This window comes from Hemitrygon akajei, chromosome 11, assembly GCF_048418815.1.
Source record: "Hemitrygon akajei chromosome 11, sHemAka1.3, whole genome shotgun sequence".
In the NCBI taxonomy this organism is placed as follows: Eukaryota; Metazoa; Chordata; class Chondrichthyes; order Myliobatiformes; family Dasyatidae; genus Hemitrygon; species Hemitrygon akajei.
This window is the reverse complement of record NC_133134.1, coordinates 80,010,347-80,030,544: the sequence shown is the minus strand read 5'-3', so window position 1 is coordinate 80,030,544 and position 20,198 is coordinate 80,010,347. Positions and strand designations below refer to the sequence as shown.

Here is a 20,198-nt window from a genome sequence, read left to right as displayed (position 1 = left end):
ATTCCCCTTCCCCACCTGGTCCATCGACTCGGCTAGCTTCTCTTCTCCTTCCCCGACTCTGATTCCCCTTCCCCACCTGGTCCATCGACTCGGCTAGCTTCTCTTCTCCTTCCCTGACTCTCTCTCATCTCATTCCATCAATCACCCCAAGCCCCTGCCCCACCACTACACTCTCAGTCCTCGAACTGAAACACTGACCATTTCTCCACAACAGGCTGTCTGACCCACACACCTCCTCCAGCTTTTTGCTCTGGTCCGAAGTATCAATGATTCCAGCCCAGGTTATAGATGCAACAGTCAAGGGTCGAGCAAGTTCCAGTCTGCCATACAGAGTGATCCATTCCGAGGTACAGAAGTATCCAGTCCGAAGCATACATCGATCTGGGTCCAGGATGTAGTGACTACTGCTCAAAGGCAGCCTGGTTTTGCTCACCTCCATGTCCATCTGCCAGCAAAATCCAGTTCAGGTTTTGTGAAGGATTTCACAAAATCCTCGTACACCAAGGGTACATTTTAACTCAATATGTTTATTGTAACAAATAATGGGATCTTCACATGCACTTAGAAGACAGGTGGGAGCAGCGGACTAAAGTCCCTCATGAATTACATCACTTCCTCCTCTCCACCCCTCACGTCCTCAATGCCTCGCTCCTCATTGTCCATTCCTGGGGATAGAGAGGACGGGGGTGTGTTTGACAGTCAGGATGTGGGTGCAGGGAGAGAATTTGGGCCTTTGGGTCTGGTGGTGGGGGGTGTCGGGAGAGTGTGTTTGGTGTTTGTTTGGTGGTGGGGGGTGTCGGGAGAGTGTGTTTGCATGTTCATTCACATGTTCCCGTCTGCCTGTATCAGGGAACATGGGAAACAGAGGCCACATTTACCCCTCACTGTCCAATGAGACAGTGTCTGATCACTAACCTCCGGTAGGACACACACTGTGAACGGTAGGGAGTACTGAGGGACAGAGGGACCTCGGTGTACGAGGGTAGGACACATACTGTGAACGGTAGGGAGTACTGAGGGACAGAGGGACCTCAGTGTACAAGGGTAGGACACACACTGTGAATGGTAGGGAGTACTGAGGGACAGAGGGACCTCGGTGTACGAGCGTAGGACACACACTGTGACGGTAGGGAGTACTGAGGGACAGAGGGACCTCAGTGTACAAGGGTAGGACACACACTGTGAACGGTAGGAGTACTGAGGGACAGAGGGACCTCGGTGTACTAGGACACACACTGTGAACGGTAGGGAGTACTGAGGACAGAGGGACCTCGGTGTACGAGGGTAGGACACACACTGTGAACGGTAGGGAGTACTGAGGGACAGAGGGACCTCGGTGTACGAGGGTAGGACACACACTGTGAACGGTAGGGAGTACTGAGGACAGAGGGACCTCGGTGTACGAGGGTAGGACACACACTGTGACAGTAGGGAGTACTGAGGGACAGAGTACAAGGGTAGGACACACACTGTGAACGGTAGGGAGTGCTGAGGACAGAGGGACCTTGGTGTACAAGGGGAGGACACATACTGTGAACGGTAGGGAGTACTGAGGGACAGAGGGACCTCGGTGTACAAGGGTAGACACATACTGTGAACGGTAGGGAGTACTGAGGGAAAGAGGGACCTCGGTGTACGAGGGTAGACACACACTGTGAACGGTAGGGAGTCCTGAGGGACAGAGGGACCTCGGTGTACAAGGGTAGGACAAACTGTGAACAGTAGAGAGTACTGAGGGACAGGGGGACCTCAGTGTACAAGGGTAAGACACACTGTGAATGGTAGGGAGTACTGAGGGACAGAGGGAACTGGGTGTACAAGGGTTGGACACACACTGTGAACGGTAGGGAGTACTGAGGGACAGAGGGACCTTGGTGTACAAGGGTAGGACACACACTGTGAACGGTAGGGAGTACTGAGGGACAGAGGGACCTCGGTGTACAAGGGTAGGACACACACTGTGACGGTAGGGAGTACTGAGGGACAGAGGGACCTCGGTGTACAAGGGTAGGAAAAACTGTGAACGGTAGGGAGTACTGAGGGACAGAGGGACCTCGGTGTACGAGGGTAGGACACACACTGTGTACAGTAGGGAGTACTGAGGGACAGAGGGACGGTGTACGAGGGTAGGACACACACTGTGACAGTAGGGAGTACTGAGGGACAGAGTACAAGGGTAGGACACACACTGTGAACGGTAGGGAGTACTGAGGGACAGAGGGACCTCGGTGTACAAGGGTAGGATACATACTGTGAACGGTAGGGAGTACTGAGGGACAGAGGGACCTCGGTGTACAAGCGTAGGACACACACTGTGAACGGTAGGGAGTACTGAGGGACAGAGGGATCTTGGTGTACAAGGGGAGGACACACACTGTGAACGGTAGGAGTACTGAGGGACAGAGGGACCTCGGTGTACAAGCGTAGGACACACACTGTGAACGGTAGGGAGTACTGAGGGACAGAGGGAACTCGGTGTACAAGGGTAGGACACACACTGTGAACGGTAGGGAGTACTGAGGGACAGAGTACAAGTGTAGGACACACACTGTGAACGGTAGGGAGTACTGAGGGACAGAGGGACCTTGGTGTACAAGGGGAGGACACACACTGTGAACGGTAGGGAGTACTGAGGGACAGAGGGACCTCGGTGTACGAGGGTAGGACACACACTGTGTACAGTAGGGAGTACTGAGGGAAAGAGGGACGGTGTACGAGGGTAGGACACACACTGTGAAAGGTATGGAGTACTGAGGGACAGAGGGACCTCGGTGTACGAGGGGTAGGACACATACTGTGAACGGTAGGGAGTACTGAGGGACAGAGAGACCTCGGTGTACAAGGGGAGGACACATTGTGAACGGTAGGGAGTACTGAGGGACAGAGGGACCTCGGTGTACTAGGACACCACTGTGAACGGTAGGGAGTACTGAGGGACAGAGGGACCTCGGTGTACAAGGGTAGGACACACTGTGAATGGTAGGGAGTACTGAGGGACAGAGGGACCTCGGTGTACAAGGGTAGGACACATACTGTGAACGGTAGGGAGTACTGAGGGACAGAGGGACCTCGGTGTACGAGGGTAGGACACATACTGTGAACGGTAGGGAGTACTGAGGGACAGAGGGACCTCGGTGTACGAGGGTAGCGACACATACTGTGAACGGTAGGGAGTACTGAGGGAAGAGGGACATCGGTGTACGAGGGTAGGACACACACTGTGAATGGTAGGGAGTACTGAGGGACAGAGGGACCTCGGTGTACGAGGGTAGGACACACACTGTGAACGGTAGGGAGTCCTGAGGGACAGAGGGACCTCGGTGTACAAGGGTAGGACACACACTGTGAACGGTAGGGAGTACTGAGGGACAGAGGGACCTCGGTGTACAAGGGTAGGACACACACTGTGAACGGTAGGGAGTACTGAGGGACAGAGGGACCTCGGTGTACAAGGGTAGGACACACACTGTGAACGGTAGGGAGTACTGAGGGGCAGAGGGAACTCGGTGTACAAGGGTAGGACACACACTGTGACGGTAGGGAGTACTGAGGGACAGAGGGACCTCGGTGTAAAAGGGTAGGACACACACTGTGAACGGTAGGGAGTACTGAGGGACAGAGGGACCTTGGTGTACAAGGGTAGGACACACACTGTGAACGGTAGGGAGTACTGAGGGACAGAGGGACCTCGGTGTACAAGGGTAGGACAAACTGTGAACGGTAGGGAGTACTGAGGGACAGAGGGACCTCGGTGTACAAGGGTAGGACACACACTGTGACGGTAGGGAGTACTGAGGGACAGAGGGACCTTGGTGTACAAGGGTAGGACACACTGTGAACGGTAGGGAGTACTGAGGGACAGAGGGACTTCAGTGTACGAGGATAGGACACACACTGTGAAGGTAGGGAGTACTGAGGGACAGAGGGACCTTGGTGTACAAGGGTAGGACACTGTGAATGGTAGGGAGTACTGAGGGACAGAGGGACCTCGGTGTACAAGGGTAGGACACACAATGTGAACGGTAGGGAGTACTGAGGGACAGAAGGACCTCAGTGTACAAGCGTAGGACACACACTGTGAACGGTAGAGGGAGTACTGAGGGACAGAGGGAACTCGGTGTACAAGGGTAGGACACACACTGTGAACGGTAGGGAGTACTGAGGGACAGAGGGACCTCGGTGTACAAGGGTAGGACACACTCTGTGAACGGCAGGGAGTACTGAGGGACAGAGGGACCTTGGTGTACAAGGGTAGGACACACTGTGAACAGTAGGGAGTACTGAGGACAGAGGGACCTCGGTGTACAAGGGTAGGACACACTGTGAACAGTAGGGAGTACTGAGGTTCTCGGTGTACTCTCGGACGGAGGTCAAGAGGAGATTGCCTGCGATGGAGAGTTCAGTTACAAGCAGAGATGGGAGGGGCTGGGTCTGTTCCCCCTGGAGTAGAGGGGGCTGAGGGGGGACAGAGGTGGACAGAGTTCTGAGGGGCACTGATGGGCTTTAAAGTGGGTTTAAACCTCCCCTAATAGACTAGGAGCTAAAACAAGAGTTGCTGACAAGGGCAGGCTGGGAGAAAAAGGCTTAGAGGAGATCTGAGGGGCATATGTCCCTCACCTGACCGGAAAGGCGGCTTGCAATCCGAGGGAGTGGTGAATGCTGAGGCTGAACGAGCATTTGAATTACTGAGGCGGAGACGGGACCAAGTGTTGGGGAATTACATCGTGGTATGTGGGACGGGGCAGGGCTGAAGCCCCTTCTCCAGGACGGGGCAGGATTCCCGGTGGCAAGCTGGTGTGCCCAGTCCACAATTGGAGATTTATTGACAGGTCAGTGTGGAGGGGTTTAAATCTTCCCCATTCCCTCAGAGGGAAACCCCCAGTGTCCCACAGACGTGAACCCCCTCCCACCAGCTGCAGTGGAACCCCAGGTGAATGTACCAGTGAGGAGGCAGCAGCTGGACTTTCTACCTCTTTCAAACCCCCACACTCCCCCTCCTCTCCCCATACTCCCTCACTTTCTCTCTCTCTTCTCTCCCTTCTGTTCTCCCCCTCCACACCCCTGTACACCGATCCCCACTCTTCTTCACTCCCTTGTTCCTCACATTCCCTTCCCCACTCCCTCCCTCCTCTTCTTCTCCCTTCTCTCCCCAACTCCTCCTCCAGATTCATCCTCCTTGTTTACCCTCACTGCCTATTAATTCCTCCTCTCCACACATGCACTCCGACATCCCCTCCCTCTTCAACCCTCCCACCCTCCTCTATTTCTTACTCGTATTTGCCTCCTCCCCTTGTCCTCTTCCTTTTTACCTTCCTCACTCCCTTTACGTCCTCCACTCACTCCTTTTTCCCATCTCCCTCCTTCTAACTCTTCTGCCCTCTCCTCACTCCCCCTCCCCTGCCCCTCTTCACCCTCCCTCCACACTCCTTCTCTTCCCTCCTCCACCCCCACTTCCTCGCTCTCCCTCCCCACCTCTAGCGGACTCGTTCCCCGGCCACCCCTGGTCCACTCTCAGTCTACTCGGTCCAGTCACGATCTAGAGATGGAGCAGTTCTCCGCCCGCTCTCCCGTCGCCTGCACCCCACTACGAGGAGCTGCTCCGCCGCCTGCGGAGGAGGGTGGTGGGGCTTCTGTCCTCCTCGTGGTCACTCTCGCACTCCCTCTGTGGGGCAAAGAGAACCAGTACAGGCTCGTTATTGGCACGACGTTCAGCAAGTCACACAGTGTCTGAAGGAAATGGTTACACACAGTACAGAACCCTGTGCAGTCTCCAGTAGACACACGTCCCTGACCCAGACTCTGTGCACAATAACTTACCCCGCTCATCTCCTTTGAATTGTCCCTCCTCTCCCTGTGTCGTCAATGATTCAACATTATCGCTCTGGGAAAAATCATCTCCGATTATCCGTCCTATCTATCATCTTATAAATGTCTATCAGGCCCATATCCCTCTGAACCTTTCCTATATGTGTATCTTTTTACAACACCTCCCCGTCCCATCTCCTTAAACTTAAACCAGAACAGGAACAACTTTCGGCCCATCATGCTGATACTGGCCACAAAGCCAAATTGAAGGAATCCCTTCTGCCTGTACAATGTCCATGTCCCCCACCCCACTACCTCTCTCTCTGTGAAACACGCCGCACGTCTCCTCTCTTCAAGGTAAGGACATGCCTTCTCCTATTAGACATTGTTATCCTTGGAAAAAGATTCAGAGCCAACCTTATCTAAGCCTCTCATAATCTTATAAACCTTTCTGCCTCGACCGTTCCAGAGAAAACAGCATAATTTTGTCCAACCTCTCTTTATATTTCATGCCCTCTAATCCAGGCAGGATCCTGGTGAAACTCTCCTGCACCCTTGCCGTAATGGGGTGACCAGAAGCAGGCACGACCGTACCACCACAAGTTCCAGACGAGACCACCCACCCCCTGCTGGGATGGGGCAGGACGTGCCTCCGTACCTGTACAAAGACATCGGCCAGCGCCGGGCGCGGGTGAGCTCTGCTACGGAGACGCCGGTGCAGTCGGTTACAGGCAGAGACCAGTCGGTAGGAGATCTGTAGTGGCGAGGGAGGGTTTGGTCAGTGAGGAACCAGGGTCTGGGGGGGGGCCTCGATCTGGGAGAGTGAGCACTGAGAGGAGGAGTAGAGGGCAGAAAGTGACCAAGATGGGGAGAAGAGGTACGAATGGAGGGGGGAACGGAAATGAGAAAAGGATTGTCAGGGAGGCAGTTGGGGGAGAGGAGGTGAAGGGAGGGGTGGAGGGAAGATCAGTAGAGAGAGTGGGGAGGTAGAGGAGGGGAGAGGGGAGAGATGGGAGGGGAGTGGGAGAGGGAGATGAGGTGAGAAGGGGAAAGGGGAAGAGGGGGTGGGGAGGTTGAGGGGGAGACTGAGGTGGCGAAGGAGAGTGAGGAGGAGGGGTGGAGAGAATGGAATTCCGGGGAATTGAGGGAGAGGGAGGGGAGGAGGGGAAGAAAGAGGGGGAGAGTTGGGGGAGAGCGGGAAGACATGGGGGATAGAAGGAGAAAGGAGAAACCAGACGTGTGTGGGAAGAGAGGAAGGGGGAGTGAGAGGGAGACGGGAGAGAGGAGGGAGAGCAAAGGAGAGTGGGAGCATGAGAAGCGGAGTGAGTGGGAAGGAGGGGTGTGGCAGTGGAGAAAGGGGCAGAAAGGGAGAGGAGAGGAAGGGAATAGAGTGGAGAGGGGGTGAGACAGAGGGAGTGGGGGAGAAAGCAGGTTGGAGAGAGGGGCTGGGGAGGGGGAGAGGGAAGGTGGGGGATAGGGGTAAGAGTGGGTGGGGAGGGATGTAGGGAGAGAGGGGGAGAGGTATGGAGTTGGGGAGAAGGGAGAGAGAGGTGGGGAGAGAGAAAGGGATGAGCTACAGGGAGAGGGTGTAGGAGAGGGGAAAGAGGTGGGGAGAGGGGATGGGAGAGAATGTGGGAGGAGAGGTGTGGCGAGTGAGGAGAGGGGCATGGGGAATGGGCAAAGATATGAGGGGAGGGGTGAGAGGGAGGAGGGGGAGGTGGAGAGAGATGGGAGGGGAGGGGAGGGCAGAGAGGAAGTGGGAATGAGGGAAAGGTGGGAGGGGAGGGGAAGATCCACAACCCTACTCCTTCCCCCTCTCCCTCCACCCCTTCACTCCTCCTGTCCCCCAACTTCATCCATTCCTTCCCCTCCCTTCCCCTTCACTTGCACCCCACTCTATTGCTCAGCCTAAACCCTCCCCCACCATCTCGCCCTCCTGCACCTCACACCCCCACTCCTCCCCCCCTCTCTCTATCGTCTCCCTCACTCCCGCTCACTCCTCCCTCCCTCTCTCTATCGTCTCCCTCACCCCCGCTCACTCCTCCCTCCCTCTCTCTATCGTCTCCCTCACCCCCGCTCACTCCTCCCTCCCTCTCTCTATCGTCTCCCTCACACCCCCACTCCTCCCTCCCTCTGTCTATCGTCTCCCTCACCCCCGCTCACTCCTCCCTCCCTCTCTCTATCGTCTCCCTCACCCCCGCTCACTCCTCCCTCCCTCTCTCTATCGTCTCCCTCACCCCCGCTCACTCCTCCCTCCCTCTCTCTATCGTCTCCCTCACCCCCACTCACTCCTCCCTCCCTCTCTCTATCGTCTCCCTCACCCCCGCTCACTCCTCCCCCCCTCTCTCTATCGTCTCCCTCACACCCCCACTCCTCCCTCCCTCTGTCTATCGTCTCCCTCACCCCCGCTCACTCCTCCCTCCCTCTCTCTATCGTCTCCCTCACCCCCGCTCACTCCTCCCTCCCTCTCTCTATCGTCTCCCTCACCCCCGCTCACTCCTCCCTCCCTCTCTCTATCGTCTCCCTCACCCCCGCTCACTCCTCCCTCCCTCTCCCTTCCCTATCCCACACTCCTGTACTCCCCCTCACCTTCCAGCGCCGCCGGGCGTTGAAGGCACGGAATGACTCGATGTTGATGGAGGAGTGACTGCGGAGCAGCTGCTGACATCTGTTCTCGGGCTGAAACCGAGGGAGAGAAATCAAGATGTCAGCCCAGCCCTGACCCCGATCCCAGTCACCCCTGCTGACTGCAGGGTCAAAACACCAGGCCCCCTGACATCAGGGTTATCACAGTGACCTCCAGCCAAAGGGTCATCAAGCTGTAATCCCCAACCATAGGAACATATGATTGTAACCATGACCCCAGGGTCACCACAGAGTGAATCCCAAACCCTGACCCCAGGATCACCACACACTGTGACAGTGACCACTGAAACACCTGATCCTTGGGTCAACTGATCGTGACCCCTAACCCCATGCTCATCAGACTGTGACCCTTAATTCTGGGACATTGAGACCAGGATCCCGGATCTCAGGCCCCAGGATCCCCCCACTCCTGGGAGTGGGAGGGAGCTTCCACAGGCTCCCAACTACCCTCTACTGGAATCAGAAACACAAGAGACCGCAGATCCCGTTACCCTTCACCCCACAATGCTCTCACAGTGACCTCTGTCTTCGTTTTACTGTGAATGTCTGCCAGAAGTCAAATCTATATAAGGTGAAATATAAGGACTTTCATAATAAGTTTACTTTGAACTTTGAATTGACCTCCTGGGAGGCAAGTCCATGATGCCTGACCCTTTTGGGATTCAGACAGTGACCCCTGGACCCCTGATGACCCCCTGATGCTGGGGTGCTCAGAATGTAACCTCTGACCCCTGGGGTGATAAGTTTGTAACCCATGACCCCTGGCCTGCTCAGCATGTGATTTCTGGGGCTCTCAGACTCTGACCCCTGACGGTGTGTGCTGACGCGGTGGGGGGACGTGCAGGGGCACCGGTTGCAGACTGACCTTGATCCAGGAGTGCCGGAGGCAGAGTTCGGCAGTGAGACGTGCCCTGTGAAAAGGAAGATATCTGTCTGTCAGTCACTGCGTTCTCCAGTATAAACCACCCCCACTTCCTCACCTTGGGACAGGAAGGAGGGGGCCAAAGACAATAGACAATAGGTGCAGAAGTAGACCATTCGGCCCTTCGAGCCTGCACTGCCATTCTGACATCATGGCTGAAAGAGAGAGAGTGCGGAGGGGAGGAAACAGAGTGAGACATCAGTTGTCAGATAAAACTCGGACTGACCACATCAGCAGTATTGCATGTAATTCTGATCATCCCATTATGGGGTGGGGGTGCCTTTTGGGGAGGGTGCAGGAGGGGTTCACCAGGATGCTGCCTGGTTTAGAGGGCATGAACTATAAGGAGAGGCTGGACAAACTGGGGTTGTTCTCTCTGGAGGCTGAGGGAGATCTGACAGAAGTTTATAAGGTTATGAGAAGCAGAAGTAGAGCGGACTGAGTTTTTTCCTAGTGAGAAATGACTAATAGAGGGTTTATGTTTAACTGAGAGGGGAAAGAATGAAGATGTATGGGCAAGGTATTTTTAAACAAAGAGCGGCTGATGTCTGGGATGCTCTGCCAGGGGTGGTGATGGAGGCAGATACAACATTGTTTAACAAGTGTTCAGACGTCAAGATCTACCTCGCCTGCCCTGCACTCTCTCTGTAACTGTAACGCTTTATTCTGTTTCCCTTTGACATACTGAGGTACGGGGTAATCTGTCTGGGTGACACACAAACTGGATCGCACTGGGGATTGTAACACAGACACCAGCCTCCCCTCCACGGACTCTGGCTTCCCGCACTGCCTCGGTAAGGGAGCCAGCATTATCAACGACCCTTCCCACCCTGATCCATCTCTCTCCTCACCCCTCCCACTGGTCAGAAGATACAAAAACCTGAAAGCACGTACACCAGGCTCAAGGACAGCTTCTATCCCGCTGTTATCAGACTCCTGATTGTACCTCTCACACACTGAAAGATGGACTCTTGCTCTCCCAATCTCCCTCACTTATCTCTCTAAGGTTTAGAGGGATATGGATAGGTACACGGATAGGAAAGGTTTAGAGGGATACAGACAGGTACACAGATAGGAAAGGTTTAGAGGGATACGGACAGGTACACAGATAGGAAAGGTTTAGAGGGATATGGACAGGGACACGGATAGGAAAGGTTTAGAGGGATACGGACAGGGACACGGATAGGAAAGGTTTAGAGGGATACGGACAGGTACACGGATAGGAAAGGTTTAGAGGGATACTGACAGGTACATGGATAGGAAAGGTTTAGAGGGATACAGACAGGGACACGGATAGGAAAGGTTTAGAGGGATATGGATAGGTACATGGATAGGAAAGGTTTAGAGGGATACGGACAGGTACATGGATAGGAAAGGTTTAGAGGGATACAGACAGGTACACGGATAGGAAAGGTTTAGAGGGATATGGATAGGTACACGGATAGGAAAGGTTTAGAGGGATACGGACAGGGACACGGATAGGAAAGGTTTAGAGGGATACGGACAGGTACACGGATAGGAAAGGTTTAGAGGGATATGGACAGGGACACAGATAGGAAAGGTTTAGAGGGATACGGACAGGGACACGGATAGGAAAGGTTTAGAGGGATACGGACAGGGACACGGATAGGAAAGGTTTAGAGGGATACGGACAGGTACACGGATAGGAAAGGTTTAGAGGGATATGGACAGGGACACGGATAGGAAAGGTTTAGAGGGATACGGACAGGGACACGGATAGGAAAGTTTTAGAGGGATATGGACAGGTACACGGATAGGAAAGGTTTAGAGGGATATGGATAGGTACACGGATAGGAAAGGTTTAGAGGGATACGGACAGGGACACGGATAGGAAAGGTTTAGAGGGATATGGACAGGTACATGGATAGGAAAGGTTTAGAGCAGGGGTTCCCAGCCAATACTATTAAGCAAGGGTTCATTAGACCTCAGGTTGGGAATCCTGGTTTAGAGGGATTTGGGCCAAACATGGGCAAATTGGACTGGCTCTAATGGGAACCTTGGCCACCACGGGCAAGTTGGACCAAAGGACACAGCAGGATGTGGGATACATGGAGGAGGTTAGGATCAGTGAGGTGAAGGTTATGGTGGCCCATCACTCACCCAGGTTCCTTTAGCAGCAGCTTGCCAATGAAGTCCTTCGCCATGTCGCTGGTTGACCCAAAACTCCCATCGTCCATCTCGTAGTTCAGCTCCACGATGTTTGTCAGCGTATCATTGTCTGTGTCCCCCTGGAATGGTGAGAAGCCACTGAGGCTGGGGAAAGAGACCCAGAGAAGGACAGGGGTCAGGGTTCATATCCATTGACACTGTCTGTTTATGTCCCAAACTGGCTCCTTCAAATTCCTTCAGGAAGCTCCCATGGGAAAATCCAGATGATGTTTTAGGCTGAGACACTTTATGAATGAAGGGTCATTCATAAAATGAAGGGTCCTTTCTGATGAAGGGTCTTGGCCCAAAAAATTGACTGTACTCTTTTCCATAGACCCTGCCAACTCTGGGGAGTTACTCCAGCATTTTGTATGTGTTACTCTGGATTTCCAGCATCTGCACAATCTTTTGTGTTTCCCATTGGAAAACTGTTGGCAATAGAGGACATCCTTCCGATTGTCTCCCTATCTCTCCTGGCCATCCGTGTGAATCCATTTTCTATGAAAAAGCCTTCTCCCCTTTCTCTCAGTGGGACCCCAACCACCTTGCGGATTTCAAACGGCAGGACCCGTAATAGTTGTTGAGCAGGGGGATCTTTGGGGAGCAAGTCGCTTTTATCAGTTGAGGCGCTGATCTCAGCTGTCGGGAAGTTGCGTTGCAGTTTATAAAGCTCTGGTCAGGCCACATCTGTATTCATTTCTGGTCTCCTTGTTAGAGGAAGGGTGTGGGGACTTTGGAGAGGCTGTTGGAGAGGTTCACCAGGATGCTGCCTGGGTGAGAGAGCACGAACTATAAGGAGAGGCTGGATAAACTTGGGTTTGTTTTCTTTGGAGCAGCAGAGGCTGAGGGGAGATCTGATAGAAGTTTAAAAGATTATAAGAGGGATAGAGTAGACAGACAATATCTTTCTCCCAGGGTCAAAATGCCTAATACCAGAGGGTATGGATTTAAGGTGAGAAGGGGTAAGTGGGGTAAGTCTTTTCCATAGAAAGTACCGGCTGCCCGGAATGTGCAGCCAGAGACGGTGATGGACGCGGATACAACAGACAGCTTCAGAGGCTCGGAGACAGGCATTTGTAAACAGAAAGGATTTGTTTATTTTAAGGTCTGTTCTTGGCCTGTGTTGGGAAGCTCATTCTGTAAAAGGGCTAGATGGTTTAGAGTTTGTGAAATGTGTGCAGGATAGTTTTTTGCAACAATACATAGAAGTACCGACTAGAGATGGGGCAGTGTTGGATCTCCTGTTAGGGAATGCGATAGGTCAGCTGACAGATGTATGTGTTGGGGAGCACTTCGGGTCCAGTGATCACAATAGCATTAGCTTCAATATAATTATGGAGAAGGACAGGACTGGACCAAGAGTTGAGATTTTTGATTGGAGAAAGGCTAACTTTGAGGTGATGCGCAGGGATTTAGAGAGAGTGGATTGGGTCAAGTTGTTTTATGGGAAGGATGTAATAGAGAAATGGAGGTCATTTAAGGGTGAAATTATGAGGGTACAGAATCTTTATGTTCCTGTTAGGTTGAAAGGAAAGGTTAAAGGTTTGAAAGCGCCATGGTTTTCAAGGGATATTAGAAACTTGGTTTGGAAAAAGAGGGATGTCTACAATAGATATAGGCAGCATGGAGTAAAGGAATTGTTCGAGGAATATAAAGAATGTAAAAGGAATCTTAAGAAAGAGATTAGAAAAGCTAAAAGAAGTTACGAGTTTGGTTTGGCAAATAAGGTGGAAGTAAATCCGAAAGGTTTCTACAGTTATATTAAAAGCAAGAGGATAGTGAGGGATAAAATTGGTCCCTTAGAGAATCAGGGTGGTCAGCTATGTGTGGAGCCGAGGGAGATGGGAGAGATTTTGAACGATTTCTTCTCTTTGGTATTCACTAAGGAGAAGGATATTGAATTGTGTAAGGTGTGGGAAACAAGTAAGGAAGTTATGGAACCTATGACAATTAAAGAGGTGGAAGTACTGGCGCTTTTAAGAAATTTAAAAGTGGATAAATCTCCAGGTCCTGACAGGATATTCCCCAGGACCTTGAGGGAAGTTTTTGTAGAGATAGCAGGAGCTCTGATGGAGATCTTTCAGATGTCATTAGAAACGGGGATTGTGTCGGAGGATTGGCGTATTGCTCATGTGGTTCCATTGTTTAAAAAGGGTTCTAGAAGTAAGCCTGGCAATTATAGACCTGTCAGTTTGACATCAGTGGTGGGTAAATTAATGGAAAGCATTCTTAGAGATAGTATTTATAATTATCTGGATAGACAGGATCTGATTAGGAGTAGCCAGCATGGATTTGTGCATGGAAGGTCATGTTTGACAAACCTTATTGAATTTTTTGAAGAAGTTACGAGGAATGTTGACGAGGGTAAGGTAGTGGATGTAGTCTATATGGACTTCAGCAAGGCCTTTGACAAAGTTCCACATGGAAGGTTAGTTAAGAAGGTTCAGTCATTAGGTATTAATGCTGGAGTAATAAAATGGATTCAACAATGGCTAGATGGGAGATGCCAGAGAGTAGTGGTGGATAATTGTTTATCGGGATGGAGGCCGGTGACTAGCGGGGTGCCTCAGGGATCTGCTTTGGGCCCAATGTTGTTTGTAATATACATAAATGATTTGGATGATGGGGTGGTAAATTGGATTAGTAAGTATGCTGATGATACTAAGGTAGGAGGTGTTGTGGATAATGAGGTGGGTTTTCAAAGCTTGCAGGGAGATTTATGCCGGTTAGAAGGATGGGCTGAACATTGGCAGATGGAGTTTAATGCTGAGAAGTGTGAGGTTCTACATTTTGGGAGGAATAATCCAAATAGAACATACAGGGTAAATGGTAGGGCATTGAGGAATGCAGTGGAACAGAGAGATCTAGGAATAACAGTGCATAGTTCCCTGAAGGTGGAGTCTCATGTAGATAGGGTGGTGAAGAAGGCTTTTGGAACGCTGGCCTTTATAAATCAGAGCATTGAGTACAGAAGTTGGGATGTAATGTTAAAATTGTACAAGGCATTGGTAAGGCCAAATTTGGAATATTGTGTACAGTTCTGGTCACCGAATTATAGGAAAGATATCAATAAATCAGAGAGAGTGCAGAGACGATTTACTAGGATGTTACCTGGGTTTCAGCACTTAAGTTACAGAGAAAGGTTGAACAAGTTAGGTCTCTATTCATTGGAGCATAGAAGGTTGAGGGGGGATTTGATCGAGGTATTTAAAATTTTGAGAGGGATAGATAGAATTGACGTGAATAGGCTGTTTCCATTGAGAGTAGGGGAGATTCAAAGGAGAGGACATGATTTGAGAGTTAGGGGGCAAAAGTTTAAGGGAAACACGAGGGGGTATTTCTTTACTCAGAGAGTGATAGCTGTGTGGAATGAGCTTCCTGTAGAAGTAGTAGAGGCCAGTTCAGTTGTGTCATTTAAGGTAAAATTGGATAGGTATATGGACAGGAAAGGAGTGGAGGCTTATGGGCTGAGTGCGGGTAGGTGGGACTAGGTGAGATTAAGAGTTCGGCACGGACTAGGAGGGCCGGAATGGCCTGTTTCCGTGCTGTGATTGTTATATGGTTATATGGTTATCCTGTGTTCCATGTTCCCTGCTCTGTTCCCCTGAGAACAGTTACTTGCCTCCACTCTTCCTGCCCCCCTCGTCTCCTTGGCCAGAACGTTTAGGGGATCCGGACATCCCTGGCCAGACCAACATTTATCACCTTTCCCTCACAACCCCCTCAAGTGAGCTGCCATCTCAAGTCCTCGAGGGGAAGGTGTTCCGATGGTGCCTTCGGGGAGGGAGTTGTGAGAGCACAGAGGGAGAGTCAGAGAAAGCGTCTGGGATTGGACCAGGCTTGGGGGGTATTGGTGGGGCAGAGGTGTGGATGTCAGTGTCTGGGATTGCACCAGGCTCAGGGGGGTATTGGTGGGGTGGGGGTGTGGATGTCAGTGTCTGGGATTGGACCAGGCTGGGGGCGGGGTATTGGTGGGGTGGGGGTGTGGATGTCAGTGTCTGGGATTGGACCAGGCTGGGGGCGGGGTATTGGTGGGGTGGGGGTGTGGATGTCAGTGTCTGGGATTGGACCAGGCTGGGGGCGGGGTATTGGTGGGGTGGGGGTGTGGATGTCAGTGTCTGGGATTGGACCAGGCTGGGGGCGGGGTATTGGTGGAGTGCAGGGTGTGGATTTCAGTGTAGGGATCGGACTATACCCAGTGGGTCTGTCTCTGGGATCAGACTATGCCCAGCAGGTCAGTTCCTGGGATCGCACCATGCCCAGTGGGTCGGTGTCTGGGATTGAACCATGCCCAGTGAGTCGGTGTCTGGGATCGCACCATGCCCAGTGGGTCAGTGTCTGGGATTGAACCATGCCCAGTGAGTCAGTGTCTGGGATCGCACCATGCCCAGTGGGTCAGTGTCTGGGATTGAACCATGCCCAGTGAGTCGGTGTCTGGGATCGCACCATGCCCAGTGGGTCGGTGTCTGGGATTGAACCATGCCCAGTGAGTCGGTGTCTGGGATCGCACCATGCCCAGTGGGTCGGTGTCTGGGATTGAACCATGCCCAGTGAGTCGGTGTCTGGGATCGCACCATGCCCAGTGGGTCAGTGTCTGGGATTGAACCATGCCCAGTGAGTCGGTGTCTGGGATCGCACCATGCCCAGTGGGTCGGTGTCTGGGATTGAACCATGCCCAGTGAGTCGGTGTCTGGGATCGCACCATGCCCAGTGGGTCGGTGTCTGGGATTGAACCATGCCCAGTGAGTCGGTGTCTGGGATCGCACCATGCCCAGTGGGTCGGTGTCTGGGATTGAACCATGCCCAGTGAGTCGGTGTCTGGGATCGCACCACGCCCAGTGGGTCGGTGTCTAGGATTGAACCATGCCCAGTGAGTCGGTGTCTGGGATCGCACCACGCCCAGTGGGTCGGTGTCTAGGATTGAACCATGCCCAGTGAGTCGGTGTCTGGGATCACACCATGCCCAGTGGGTCAGTGTCTGGGATTGAACCATGCCCAGTGAGTCGGTGTCTGGGATCGCACCATGCCCAGTGGGTCGGTGTCTGGGATTGAACCATGCCCAGTGAGTCGGTGTCTGGGATCGCACCATGCCCAGTGGGTCGGTGTCTGGGATTGAACCATGCCCAGTGAGTCGGTGTCTGGGATCGCACCATGCCCAGTGGGTCGGTGTCTGGGATTGAACCATGCCCAGTGGGTCGGTGTCTGGGATCGAACCATGCCCAGTGAGTCGGTGTCTGGGATCGCACCATGCCCAGTGAGTCGGTGTCGGGGATCGCACCATGCCCAGTGAGTCGGTGTCTGGGATCGCACCATGCCCAGTGAGTTGGTGTCGGGGATCGCACCATGCCCAGTGATACTCACAGAATGTAGGTGATGACTCCAATGCTCCTATAAGAGAAAGGAGAGAGGTTAATGAGCAGGCAGGGTGGGGGGTGGGTATCACTCACACTCACACACACACACACACACACACACACACACACACACACACACACACACACACCACCCCCCCCCCCCCCCGTCCGATATAAGATAATGAGAGGCATTGATCGTGCGGATAGTCAGAGGCTTTTTCCCAGGGCTGAGATGGCTAGCATGAGAGGGCACAGTTTTAAGGTTCTCGGAAGTAGATACAGAGATGTCAAGGGTAAGTTTTTTACTCAGAGAGTGGTGAGTGTGTGGAATGGGCTGCCGGCAACGGTGGTGGAGGCGGAAACAATTGGGTCTTTTAGGAGACTCCTGGATAGGTACATGGAGCTTAGAAAAACAGAGGGCTCTGGGTAAGCCCAGGTAATTTCTAAAGTAAATACATGTTCGGCACAGCATTGTGGGCCGAAGGGCCTGTATTGTGCTGTAGGTTTTCTATGTTTCTATGATATCCCACACATCATCTCCCATGGGGGTCCTGCATGTAGTCTGCGTTTCTCTCCCCATTGGGTCTATGCAGTGGGTGTGGGGGTTTCTCGGTTCCCCCCCAGTAGGAGGAGGGGTTTGTGTATCACCATGGCGTGACGTCCGCGTTTCCCTGGTGTATGTACAATAGGGTCAGTGTCACGGCGCGCAGTGCCTGGTGGGGTGGATATTCGGAGAGAGGTGTCACCTCCATCCCAGCCGTCTACATTCTGCACACTCACCACATGTCTGCTGGCGGCCCCAGTGGCTCAAAGTTCACAACCTCCGGTGCTGGAGAGGAGAGGAAACACAGGATCAGGTTGGGGAGGTGGGGGCAGTAACCTTTGCACTTTCACCCCTGCCAGACCACAAACACGGCCTGACCCCTGACCTACGACCCACAACCTCTAACTGTCCATCTCCCAGACCACAGTCAGGCCCTCTCACCTTCACCCAGTACTCCTGACCCATGGCAACTGACCACCTCTAAGACAGTAATCTGTCCCACCTTTGACCCCTGACTCCTGACCCTTTATCTCCCCAATTCCAGACAGACTGTCACACCTTCGAACTCTGACCCCCAACTGTAAACAGATTACCTTCCCTCCACCAGAGCTCAGACACCCTACCCGTCTCCCTGCTCCCCACTAGACAGTGCATCTGACCTGTGGTCCCACACTGGACTCCCCGGCTCCCCCACAGTGGGGGCTCCAGCTGCTGACCTTCATCCTCCCTCCACTCACCAATGTACTGTGGTGTCCCACCCAGGCTCCGGATCTCAGCTCCCGGCTGCACCTTCTGGGCCAGGCCGAAGTCAATGACCTTGATGTGGGGTCTGTCCGTCCCTTGATCTCGCAGAAGGATGTTCTCGGGCTGTGGAGAAGGTGACAGGTGAGAGATACCAATCACAGGAGGTTTCAAGGCACTCTGTCCCATCTCCTAGAGCCGTGCTTCACCCCAGCACCCAAATCCTTCTCCCTGCACCCTCTGCCCACATCCCAGTCCCCTATACCTCAATCCCACCCCCCGTGGCCTACGGTGGTTACAAGCTATTATACCGAGTGGGTGTCCTACGAGTTCTGAGACTCTCCTGTCAGTAAGGAGGGAGGAGTGGGTGGGGGGGGGGGGGGTGGCAAGATATTATGGCCACCAGAGCCTGTGTCGTCTCCTCGAGCTGGATCCCAGGATGGATTGGGACCCTCTTGGCATAACACGCCTCTTGTGCAGCAATGGAGGTTGGGGCGTGGGGGCCAGCCTCCCAGAAGAACAGCGAGTGTAGGGAGCCAGAGGGGGGCTAAAACCAAAGGCGATCAAGGGCTGGGGTTGTGTAGCTCAGCAGGAAACCGACTGTGCCTGATGAACCGGGAAGGGGACGGGCAGGCAAAGTGGACGAGTCTGCAAATGTTAGAGTAAGTGAATCCCACCCATAAGTGTGACAGGACACTCTCCAATTCCCTGGGTGGAGTTAGTCCATGTACTCAACATCCGCCACATTACCTCTCCCCCATCTACAAGGCACAAGTCAGGAGTGTGACAGGACACTCTACAACTCCCTGGGTGGAGTTAGTCCATGTACTCAACATCCGCCACATTACCTCTCCCCCATCTACAAGGCACAAGTCAGGAGTGTGACAGGACACTCTACAACTCCCTGGGTGGAGTTAGTCCATGTACTCAACATCCGCCACATTACCTCTCCCCCATCTACAAGGCACAAGTCAGGAGTGTGACAGGACACTCTACAACTCCCTGGGTGGAGTTAGTCCATGTACTCAACATCCGCCACATTACCTCTCCCCCATCTACAAGGCACAGGTCCGGAATGTGACGGGGCACTGTTCATGTCCCTGGGTGGAGTTAGTCCATACACTCAACATCCACCACATTACCTCTCCCCCATCTACAAGGCACAAGTCAGGAGTGTGACAGGACACCCTCCAATTCCCTGGGTGGAGTTAGTCCATGTACTCAACATCCGCCACATTACCTCTCCCCCATCTACAAGGCACAAGTCAGGAGTGTGACAGGACACTCTACAACTCCCTGGGTGGAGTTAGTCCATGTACTCAACATCCGCCACATTACCTCTCCCCCATCTACAAGGCACAAGTCAGGAGTGTGACAGGACACTCTACAACTCCCTGGGTGGAGTTAGTCCATGTACTCAACATCCGCCACATTACCTCTCCCCCATCTACAAGGCACAAGTCAGGAGTGTGACAGGACACTCTACAACTCCCTGGGTGGAGTTAGTCCATGTACTCAACATCCGCCACATTACCTCTCCCCCATCTACAAGGCACAGGTCCGGAATGTGACGGGGCACTGTTCATGTCCCTGGGTGGAGTTAGTCCATACACTCAACATCCACCACATTACCTCTCCCCCATCTACAAGGCACAAGTCAGGAGTGTGACAGGACACCCTCCAATTCCCTGGGTGGAGTTAGTCCATGTACTCAACATCCGCCACATTACCTCTCCCCCATCTACAAGGCACAAGTCAGGAGTGTGACAGGACACTCTACAACTCCCTGGGTGGAGTTAGTCCATACACTCAACATCTGCCACATTACCTCTCCCCCATCTACAAGGCACAGGTCCGGAATGTGACGGGGCACTGTTCATGTCCCTGGGTGGAGTTAGTCCATACACTCAACATCCACCACATTACCTCTCCCCCATCTACAAGGCACAGGTCCGGAATGTGACGGGACACTGTTCATGTCTCTGGGTGGAGTTAGTCCATACATTCAACATCCGCC

At 53.0% G+C, this 20,198-nt stretch overlaps 2 protein-coding genes across 4 annotated transcripts in view; both read right to left on the bottom strand.

Moving 5' to 3' along the window:
* Positions 1–1,225: 1,225 nt before the first annotated feature.
* On the bottom strand, positions 1,226–4,036 carry LOC140735753 (uncharacterized). Of its 3 annotated transcripts, XM_073061199.1 has the most exons (5): positions 3,869–4,036; positions 3,193–3,747; positions 3,007–3,130; positions 2,054–2,767; positions 1,226–1,932 (listed from the first exon to the last, which is right to left on the bottom strand). In XM_073061199.1, coding segments are annotated over exons 2-5 (1,023 nt in total). In that variant the 5' UTR covers positions 3,195–3,747; positions 3,869–4,036; the 3' UTR covers positions 1,226–1,749. The 3 variants fall into 3 exon arrangements, 2 of the variants coding, with proteins under 2 accessions (XP_072917300.1, XP_072917299.1); XR_012100804.1 differs by having other exon boundaries at positions 1,226–1,332; positions 1,689–3,130; XM_073061198.1 differs by having other exon boundaries at positions 1,226–3,130.
* A 1,449-nt stretch (positions 4,037–5,485) lies between these two features.
* Positions 5,486–20,198, bottom strand: part of LOC140735124 (death-associated protein kinase 2-like) — a 154,004-nt gene continuing 139,291 nt past the window's right edge. Inside the window, exons 4-11 of the mRNA XM_073059916.1 lie at positions 18,178–18,307; positions 17,677–17,725; positions 16,904–16,930; positions 11,495–11,647; positions 9,317–9,362; positions 8,395–8,484; positions 6,464–6,559; positions 5,486–5,662 (exon numbers count right to left, since the gene is read on the bottom strand). Of these exons, the coding sequence (XP_072916017.1) occupies positions 5,585–5,662; positions 6,464–6,559; positions 8,395–8,484; positions 9,317–9,362; positions 11,495–11,647; positions 16,904–16,930; positions 17,677–17,725; positions 18,178–18,307 (669 nt within the window). The 3' untranslated portion in view covers positions 5,486–5,584. The remainder of the gene's footprint in view (positions 5,663–6,463; positions 6,560–8,394; positions 8,485–9,316; positions 9,363–11,494; positions 11,648–16,903; positions 16,931–17,676; positions 17,726–18,177; positions 18,308–20,198) is intronic.